At 32.6% G+C, this 10,541-nt stretch overlaps 3 protein-coding genes across 5 annotated transcripts; all 3 read right to left on the bottom strand.

Annotated features, from left to right (window-relative positions):
- Positions 1–20: 20 nt before the first annotated feature.
- Positions 21–2,610, bottom strand: LOC111004094 (zinc finger protein 431). 3 transcript variants are annotated; one of them, XM_045632218.1, is made up of 7 exons: positions 2,217–2,610; positions 1,823–2,143; positions 1,445–1,687; positions 1,251–1,357; positions 805–968; positions 499–645; positions 21–306 (listed from the first exon to the last, which is right to left on the bottom strand). In XM_045632218.1, the coding sequence occupies exons 1-7, from the start codon at positions 2,385–2,387 to the stop codon at positions 179–181; spliced, it is 1,281 nt and encodes a 426-aa protein (XP_045488174.1). In that variant the 5' UTR covers positions 2,388–2,610; the 3' UTR covers positions 21–178. The 3 variants fall into 3 exon arrangements, with proteins under 3 accessions (XP_045488174.1, XP_045488179.1, XP_022130633.2); XM_045632223.1 differs by having other exon boundaries at positions 1,943–2,143; positions 2,217–2,609; XM_022274941.2 differs by having other exon boundaries at positions 23–306; positions 1,448–1,687; positions 2,217–2,608.
- A 438-nt stretch (positions 2,611–3,048) lies between these two features.
- Positions 3,049–6,068, bottom strand: LOC111004050. The gene is made up of 7 exons (XM_022274870.2): positions 5,615–6,068; positions 4,909–5,206; positions 4,385–4,481; positions 4,196–4,300; positions 3,600–3,707; positions 3,281–3,340; positions 3,049–3,169 (listed from the first exon to the last, which is right to left on the bottom strand). The coding sequence occupies exons 1-7, from the start codon at positions 6,066–6,068 to the stop codon at positions 3,128–3,130; spliced, it is 1,164 nt and encodes a 387-aa protein (XP_022130562.2). The 3' UTR covers positions 3,049–3,127.
- Positions 6,069–8,205: 2,137 nt separating this feature from the next.
- Positions 8,206–10,125, bottom strand: LOC111004049. The gene is made up of 6 exons (XM_022274869.2): positions 9,767–10,125; positions 9,318–9,414; positions 9,131–9,238; positions 8,593–8,700; positions 8,422–8,481; positions 8,206–8,276 (listed from the first exon to the last, which is right to left on the bottom strand). The coding sequence occupies exons 1-6, from the start codon at positions 10,123–10,125 to the stop codon at positions 8,235–8,237; spliced, it is 774 nt and encodes a 257-aa protein (XP_022130561.2). The 3' UTR covers positions 8,206–8,234.
- Between the last annotated feature and the right edge of the window lie 416 nt (positions 10,126–10,541).

Below are 10,541 nucleotides of genomic sequence, written 5' to 3'. Positions count from 1 at the left end.
GAGAAATAGAAACTTATTTTTCTTCAAATTTTTATTAATAAATTAATTAATCTGCTTTAAAATAATTACAATTCATTTTTTACTTTACTAATAAAAATCTTAGTCTAAAAAGCACCAATTTCGCTCACAGAGAGCGTTGGCTAATCATCACATCGGTTCGGTTCATAATCCAAAATTGCTATGAACGTGACCTCTTCTTACAAATCTTCATGTGTCGATTACGCGAGCTTGAATCGTTAAATGGCCGCGAACACCAGTCACACGTATACGTTCGATTTGCGTGCGTGGTTTGATGACGACTTAGACCTGAAAATTTATATTATTATTATATTTAGGATTAATTTGAATGCGCATGTTGTCATACACTAGGAAATTTAAATATTAATAAATGGCCAATAGCTAATTGTATGGATAGTATTTAGGAAATGACTAATGAAAGGTAAATTATTGGCATTTTCTGTGCTCTTGAGTCACCCAATATTAATTTCGAAGACTCACCTGAAGCGTGTAGGAACATCTTGGGACAAAGTTGACACCGGTGTAAGGCCATGAGTCGGCCAGGCATGTGAGTCAGTTCGTGCGCACGTAGAGCAGCACGCTGAGTGAAACCTCTCGCACACGCCCGACATTGGTATGGCCGCTCTTCTACAAACATAGATCTCTTTTAATTTTTTAAAGTTATGTGAAAGAATATGTCTTATTTGGTGCTTGGAAAAGCAACGAAACTATTTGAAAATTTCATAAAAATTACCCTTTCTTTTGGAGTCATAAATGTTATTTGTAACAGAACATACTAGTACTTACGTTGATGAACTAGCATGTGTCGTCTGAGTATTTCCCGCTGGTTGAATGCTCGGTTGCACACTTCACATATGAAGGGCCGAACCCCTGAATGAATATATTGGTGCCGGACCAAGGCAGCCCGCGTGGAGAACCTTTTGCCGCAAGTACTGCATTTTTCCTTACCCCTGATATTATCAACAATTCAAAGATTTAACTACAAAATAAGTCGGCACTAAATTTTTATTTTATTTTGACATATATTCTATTTCTGGTATGTGAATGATAGATATATGCTTCTAGTTCAGTCTATATACTGAACTAGTCCCTACCAACTAGGGTAAAAAGTAGTTTTTTCTTAAAAGAAAACAGCTGACCATCTTGCTGTAAAAATTTTGCCAGGTTCAATGCTAGGAGGAATTTTATAATGCATTAACTACTGAACTGCATTTGAAATAAAATGTACTTACATGGGGGCTAATCCCTTATTTGCATCATACACATAATTAATAGAGCCATTTTTAATATTATCATCTTTGGGTTCTTGTTTAAGATAAGATTGTATTAATTGCGGATCCTAAAATTAAAATAATTAATTGTAAGGCTCTCTATTTCAATAAAATTAGAATATCTTTTATTATAAGTTAATCAATAGTATTGTTACCACCTCATCTTCTTCCACAAGTTCCAATGTTACAGAGCCATCATTTGTGTCAAGTTGTACATTTTTGAATGTTTGATTGACAACAGCTATTTGGTCATTGTCTTTAGTGAGTACGCCCAATTGTAGTAGAATTGTTGACAAGAAGTTTGACACATCCTCCGGAACAAATGGAATAGACGGCGCTGGAGTTGAATTTAAAAAATTTAGGCTATCATTGTTGTTCTGAGTTGTATCAATTTGCACCTGAAGTCAATGATGTGTAAGGTTCAAGCATGTACAGTATAAGAGTAGCTAGGATGATCAAAGAAATCTTAATAACAACTACTGCGAAACTCTGTTTAATGTTTGTTTAAGGAGATAAATTTAAAAGGGTCCTACTTCATTGTTTTCAACTTCCTCAGTTAGTTGGTCTTCAGGGTTTAATATATTAATTACTTCAAGGGAATCTTCCTCTGCCAAAGACAAGATAATTTCATTTTCATCAAAGCTATTCTGTACCTCTTCATTTGAGTCAAGATTACAAGATCCTAAAAGATCTTCATATTCAATTTTTGGATTTTCCTTCTGTTTCACAGCTAAGCAATGAGATTTTAACTTTTTATATGAAAGTATGCATTTCTTTTTAAAATTATAGAATTTGTTTAAGTCTTCAAGGCACTGTGAGCATATGATATTAGGTAAACCCTTATCTTTAGTTATCTGTAAAAATAAATATTACTAAATGTATATACAACAAATTAAAGATCAGAATCAGGAATTTAAAAATACATACCTCGAAACCAAGGCACGTCAAAATTCTCATAGGTAAAGGCAAACAGTACAACTGATCGTTATCGTTGTAAATTGGCGTTGGTGTAGTCACTTTATTAAGACAAAGCCGGCACAATTCTAAAACACCCTCAAGAAGTACTGGGCTCTTAGTTTTACGACTGTATGTTCGCATAGTTATTGATAAACAAGCAACTGACGTTCCTTTGTTTTTTATTGATAGGGCACTACTTCTAAACTCATTTTCACAAAATAATCGGAAAGGCAAGCTTACAATTGATTACGAAATTCAAATGTATACAAAAACATTATGCATTTTAAGTTACTTTGAAAATTTATAGACGGAAAAAATGAGTTTAATATTTATTACTATTAAATTAATTAATACATTAACATTTCTTTAACTAAACTTTAAAATGGATTTAAAACTTATCAAAATGTCACACAATAAGATAATTGTCATTCTGAAAACTCGAATCCTGATGTCAAGCAATGCCACGATCCGATCTTTTCGTAAATCGAATTATAATATAGGTAAGTACTTTGAATCGATTATACGATTAAACTTAATGAATTGTACTAGTGGATAGATATTGGTATAATTATAAAATATAACACCATACGCGTATATGTATTTCATTTATGTTGCTTTTTTTAATGTTAACCACTCAACCCTGTTGTATTGTTGTTAATTGAAATGATATCAAACAATATGTTTATTATATTTTAATTGAAACAATTATTTGATAATAATATTTTTAAATTGCTTTTAATTAGTATTTAATTATATTTTACAGGTACATCATGACCCAATTGGTCAAAATAAAGTAATAAAACGATCATTGATTTGACTTGGGCAATTATTTGCAAATATAATAAAAATGGAAAATGGTAGGTGCGTATCCGAATGACGGTTTAATATAAAATTGAGAAAAGCGAATATGAAGCTTTTAATAACTGAAACAGAAACATTAGTTAACTTAAAAATATTAAAACTTATTGTGTCTCTATATAGAACACAAGCATCATAGTCTGCTATTTATATGTACCTATAAATCAAAGACTTACCGAAACGAAAGTTTCATATGAAAATTCAATAACGTAGAAACTACGGATTACGACTGGTTTCTGCAAAAAATGGCATAAAGTTATGAAAAAAACCTGTTCAGTATTAGGTACTTCTATTAATATAATATTAACTGTCAAAACTCTAAAGTCTAAAGCATTCAAAACGAGGTTATCCTGAGGAAACCCTATTATTAAACCTAGAAGTCCACCTATATACCAGTATATAGTGTGTCCACCTATATTATTTATTAAACAAGGGCAATGTTTTTTTAAATATTAAATTTAATTAGCCTTTGATAACTAGAAAAACCCCGTGAACCTGGCTTTGAGCGAGTGCACGCGTGATCAGCTTCCTAATACGTGCAGACGAACTGCCGGAGCAGTGATGCCAGCCTGACGAAAAAATTGCAGATGGTAAAGACGCTGCCTGAAAATAATGTCATATAAATTCTTAAATATATTAAATACCTAGCCACGAAGGCTGTAAAATATTTAAAAAAGACATTGGCGTTACAATATTCGTGTTTATCTGTTGTGATTCTTTTTTTAATAAGCAAGTAGAAGTGATAAGTCTTTTGTGCCTGACACATATCATCGGATTTTGAGGGCATGCCGGTTTCCTCACGATGTTTTTAGTTACCGTTCAAGTGAGTGCCATGGACTAGAAAGTTCATTAGTTCACAGGCGGGGTTTGAACCATCCAAAACGTAAAGATTACCATTAATATGAATTTCATATTATCTTTTAAATTAAGTGTCGCAGTGTTATGTAATTAAGTCTTTTTCAAAAAGTGATTAAGCTTAATTTGCTATTCAAATGTAAATAATGCATAAGTTTTATGGTAACTTCACTAATTACGTTAAAAAAGTTTAAAAGATCTGCGATCATAATATATAACTCGTAGAATAAAAATACCTCTATAGTAATATCACCAGCGTTGCACATGAAGAAACCATTACTCAATAACACCGCGAGGCCGCTAGAAACGTTCGAAAGAGCGTTCATCACACTGGTTGAATTCTATAAACAAATTCATCACATTCTGTGTATCTACAAAATATTTTTAGGTATACAACTATGTAGGTATTTGTTTACTAGACTTACCGCCATTTGTAAAAGCTCTAGACATATTATTGTCAAGCTGAATGTTGTCTGTCCGTTAAACACCCATGTATTTATTCTCTGACACTCTTCTACGCACCTATTAAATGTATCAGACGATATTTCTCAGGTATTAAAAATAGAAAAATTACTTTTTTATAATAGAACAAGGACAAACGGGCAGAAGGTTCACTTGCTGTTAAGTCCATGGACACTATAACTCGCGAGTGTGTTGCCGTCCTATTAAGATTTGAAATTGAGAGAAAGACGTTTGTTATGTTGAGATAGTCGGCGCGTGTAACGCTGCAAATTGCTTAGATTAAGCGCAAAACTAGGAAACTGTGAACATGAACTCGTAAAGTACCTATATGGAAGGGCATACTAAACCGATAAGCCGCTAACACAAACGGCAGCAAACAGTTTGCCCACTGGAAAGGCAGCCTTGGCGCTTACTCCTCTTATTAAGCTTTCATATTTGAAACACTAATATTACTCGAGATTTCGTAAGGGTTATATAAAAGCAATACCAAAATGTCTCAGCGTGCATCCATAGACCAAGTTTTAAAGACTTTTCGTATTCCTTAATTTTCTCTTCTTCGGAACAAGCCTTTTTAAAAATATCGGCAAGGCTATAGAAGTAACTTTGCAAGTTCGTATATTGGTGGCTCAGAATCACCGTAATGGAAAACACGAAGACATGAACGGCGTACACTTTTAACATGAACATCCACAGCCCGAAATAGGCTATTACCCTGAACACGTCAGGCCAAAAACCTTTCTCTGTTACATCTGGCCATGCCGTAATGACTGGCGTGAAGGTGCTATCTAAAATAATATTAGTTAAATTTCAAACTCTGTATTAAGTTTAACTTAAACTTATCTGTCTAGTTTGATAAAAGCGTAAACACAATTTCACAGAGACAAAAGAGTACGTTAGTTGAATGGATACAATTGACATTATTTAATTATTAGGAATTAATTAAAATAGTCCCATCGTGACTCATAAATTGCCAGACGCCAAGTATTGTATAAAATAAAAAGTCTGTGGCGCCACAAACTTTTTAAGCCTCCAGTACCTGACACACGCCGTCGACTTTTTGAGTCTATAGACATACCGGTTTGTTAAATGCGCACATAGGGAGAAAGCCCATTGTTGCACAGCCGGGGATCGAACCTACGAACTAGGTCAACAATGTTCGATAAGAATTGCATAAGTTATTTAATATGACTTACTTGCTTTTAATACTTGCATAGTCCCATCAACCGCATAAGAAGTTAAAGCATAACAAAGAATTGAACCAAAAGATACCAAGTACATTTTAGCTTTTCTTATCATTTTCTTCTCAATCGCTAAATCGTTGTAATGCGTCTTCAAATTGACCGCCACTGTATATAACTGTTTAATATCTTCCTTATAATACTCGAAAACGAAACAGTACAAAATAAGAATTGTGTGACTAAGCGTGAATAAGGTTCGGTCAGTTGTTTGCTTCTCAGTCAAGTGATTTTGGGTGATAAACGACACATAGTCAGAAATTACGAAAGAAATTGCGAAAAACGTGTAAATTTTATTGAAGTGTTGAAAATATTTTGGCTTTTTATTATCTACCCAGACGTAAGGTAATCCAAACATATATTGTAATTTGGTTACTTTTTCAACAAACTCTGATGTTTTGCTTTGTTCCATGGTGGCTTGAATCCAAGTGTTTCAGTTCAGAAGGTAATAAGGTGTTATATTTAAAAATGACAACAAAGACGTTTTAAATAGCCAGAGTTGAACTTACGTAAATAGTTTGATTAAAGGAATAAAAAGTCAACATACTATATTAACAATGCATTTTAATATGAGATATTTAGTTTGAAAATGCAGTGCACGAAAAAAGTTAAATACTATGATAGATAAATTGCTTTAATCATTGTTAATAAGCTTCTCAGTTACATATTCTTAATTCGTGAAATACATAAAAAAATATACTAACTTTGTTCCTGATAGCGGGGACATCTAAACGAAAATAATCCTACACCTTAAAATTTGATTGCCCAATAAGACCTGTTGCCATTTACATTTACATTTACAGAAAATTTGGCTATATACCAATTTATTCAGGAAAAATATATATTTTCTTTAAATCTATTTATTTTAACGTAATTCCCTAAATGGGTCCCTGTACTTATTACAATATTACGTATAATGATTTTAAAACAATGGAAATAAAACCTACTTATTACCAATTACTAAAGCCTAATAAATAATTAGCAAGTGACATATTGTATTCATCAAAATGTATTCCTCAATCCGTACGTCATTTAATTTATAATTGTTTAGTCAAGCCACATTTCATATATCTAATTGAAATATGGGGTACGGCATGTAAAAACATAATTTCTAACTTACAAACACTACAAAATAAATTAATAAAATCATTATTTAGATACAATTTTTTAACACCGACTAATAAAATCTACCAAGAAACCAAAATTATGACAATTAAACAATTGTATGTATATAGCACCTGTATTTTGATAAAAAAAATTTTAAATAACTCTATCCATAGTTGCTTGTCGTTTAAAAAAATCAAACACACAACGACACGCAATACTCGTCGAGCGAGTTTGCTTATCTTACCGAAGCCGCGTACAAATTATTTGAAGAAATCTATTAGGTATGAGGGTGTGCAATTATTTAACCAATTACCATCTCAAATTCGCAATATTGGAGTGTTTGACAAATTCAAAAAGGCATTAAAGATGCATGTTAGAATTAACATAGTTGACTAAAATTGTTACGGCTAATGGCGACGTGTATCTCGCTCGTATATAATATATAAATATTAATATTAAGTTTCTCATGTAAATAAAATATTTCTGTTTTGTAATGAGAAATAAAGTTCTTTAAACATTATATTAAGGACTGCCGTCTTTACATTGCTAACTTAATTACGTAAAATGGAGTTGTGGGTGTAAGTCTATAAGTTAAGTTGGGTCCGTATCTGGTAACATTTTAATACAAAACATTTCTATGTTTTCAATCATACTTTTGTCAGTTTTATTTTTTGAATTATTTCTAAAATAAAACTGATTGTTAAAATATGGTTTAAGGTATTTAGGTGGTCTCATAAGGAATAAAAAAATAAAATAAAATATGTTTTTTTTTAGAATATAAGATACTGATACTATCATTGGCAAAGTAGGCGGGAGAAAAGCGGGCGTAAAATACTCTCGGTACTCTTTTAAAAGCATAAAAAACAAATCATCATCAAACAACACTTATTTGAAAACAAATATCGCAAATTGATCAAAAGAAGCCTGCCTAGCACTAGACCCTTTTATCAACTAGATAATCGTTAGGTTTATAGTAATCCTTTTTTTAATACTTATACTATAATGCATTGGCGTAAGGCCGGGAATCGATACTACGACTTCAGAGATGGGAGTTGCACTCTGGAGACTTTAGGACACTAGGCCAACATTGCTTCTTCGACTGAATATGCTTTTCATAAATTAAAACACTATTTGTATATGTACCATAATTTTGTTGTAATAATTATTATAGGATTAAGTTTTATTGACTTTACTTTGAATAAATTAGAAATAAAATGATGTTTTTTTATTTATTTATTTTATACTTATATATAGAATACTATAAAGAATTACATACATTCAAATAATAAAAGTTAATAACGAAGCGATAAACTAGCTTTGAAAAATGTGAAGTTATGCGTGATTTTTGTATATTTACATGAAATGTAAATAAGACTCTATAAACAAATAACTCTACAGAGTCATATATAAATAAATGACTCTATAAAAGTGCTCATATGAACCACGAGAAATCCCAGGATGTACAGAGAATTCAATACAAGATGGAAAATACGGAGTATGATGATTTCACTATCTGAAAAAAAAACCTTATTGAGTATTCTTTAGTTGCTTAGAATACATATTATTATCTAGTGGTATAATACTTGTCGTGATTTTTTTAAATATTTTTGCATAGGTGCGCGTTATCATTTATATTGAACTAAAATCTAGTATCTTACCGAAACATAGGATCTGTAAGACAGTTCTATAACATTGAAGCTGCGCATCACGACTGGTTTCTGAAAGAAAAATAAAACTTAAGAGAAGATTTAATTCGTTCCTTAAAAATTATCATTCATGTTTAATATTTCAGAACTGTACAGAACTGTAATAATATAGAGGAATGATACCTGGCTCTGCGCAATGGCAAATGTAACCAGCTTTCTCACGCGTATTGAGGATTTACCTCTGCAATGATGCCAGCCCGAAAGGAATATTGCGGTTGGTAGAATTGATGCCTGCAAATAGTAATAATAATAAATTGCAAGAACATTCCCATTAATGATTATAAAATTATAAAAATAATTATAAAACAATTATTGTTGTTTTATTTTAGGATTAGGTTATGTTCGCAATACTATCCTAATTTTAAAAATCTCATCACCTTCCCCTCAAAAGTATTGAAAAGCAGTGATCTATGGCTTCTGGTAAGTTTATTAAATAGGTGGATATAAATAGCCATGGCGTACATTTTTTTAAATAGTACATCGTGATGCAACATATAGGTACCCACAGCGGAGAGCACAGATTTTGATACGGTCCAGGTAACCTTCCTGCCATTTCATAGGCAATCCTCGGATTCCATAAAGCTTACACTTTTGATAAAGAATGCTACTTCTCAAGCGCTTTAGCTATAGATAGATTCTACGATATGTTAAAAGTGATTACCTCAACAGTTACATCTCCAGCGTTACACATAAAGAAGCCAGTGCTGACAAGGAGGGCGAGACTAGTCGACAGTGTCGCTAAAGCGTTTACCAAAGTGCGCTCCGAATTCTATAAAGTGAAATTATTTGAAAAAAAGTATCCCTTAAAAATGTTTCAATTATATTCGAGTAACGGTGAGGTAACTTACCACCATTTGTAACATGAGCATGCAAAATACAGTTAAGTTGATTGTAATCTGGCCACTGAACACCCAGCTACAAATTCTTTGGCATTCTTTCACACACCTGAAAGGATATTTTAAATTATACTATTGATAGTAGTTTTTGTGTAAAATATTTTTTTTTATAGAACAGGGGCAAAAGTGATATCGCCGCCCATGGACACTCTCAATGCCAGAAAGAAAAAAAGTCGATGACCCTAAGTCGAATTGGCTCGAAAATACTCAGTGGGCTGCTGCAAATAGGTGGTGCGTAGCAAAAACTACCTTTAAATGGTATACTTAAGAATGTATAAAGAGGAAATAAATAGCATGATTGCCTGGGTGTTTAAAGAAATACACGCTAGGGAAACTTAACTACAGACCGGTCTGTAGTTTAATTTATCTGGATAAAAAATTATTACTAACGAATTACATACCACATAGTTTCGGCGTGTAAAGCAATACCAATTTTCAAACCACTTTCATATTCCTTCTCCTTTCCATCCAGGCTGTGATCATTTATTAAAAAAACCTCTTCGAGATTATAGAAATAGCTTTGTAAGTTCTTGTACTGGTGGCTCAGTACAATAGTCAAAGTTATTACGAGAACGTAAACCGCAGAAGCTCTGATCATGAAAATCCACCATATGAGATAGGCTCCTACCCTGACCATGTCTGGGAGGAAGCCTTTTTCTTTGACGTCAGGCCAAGCCATTATAACTGTTGTAAAAGTACCATCTATAACCAACAAGTAATGCTCAAATACATTTTCGTAGAGACATAAACTCAAGTTCATATGAAACATACCTGTTCTAATAACCTGCAATACACCATCAAACGCATAAAAAAATAAAGCAGCGCTAAATGTGATGACATATAAGACTGAGTACAGTTTCGCTTTTCTTATCATCTCATTCTCAATTTCTAGATCATTGTAACGCCTTTTAAGATCGACGGAGAGCTTAAATAAGAGCTTCTTTATGTCTTCTCCGTAATATATGCAGCTTAGTGAATATGACATGAGCACAGGGTGAGAAAATGCAAATAGAATCTGATCGGACGCCTGCTTCTCAGATAAATGTGTTTGGGTGAAGAGTGACGCGAGTTCGGAAAGGATAAAACAATATAGGAGTACTGTAGCTATTTTATTGAAGTAAACGAAAAACCTCGATTGATTGTTGTCAACCCATATGTACGTCAAGCCACACATGA

This window comes from Pieris rapae, chromosome 2 (genome assembly GCF_905147795.1).
Source record: "Pieris rapae chromosome 2, ilPieRapa1.1, whole genome shotgun sequence".
Lineage (NCBI taxonomy): Eukaryota > Metazoa > Arthropoda > Insecta > Lepidoptera > Pieridae > Pieris > Pieris rapae.
Note: the sequence above shows the minus strand (reverse complement) of the source record. Positions and strands in the feature narration are given on the sequence as shown.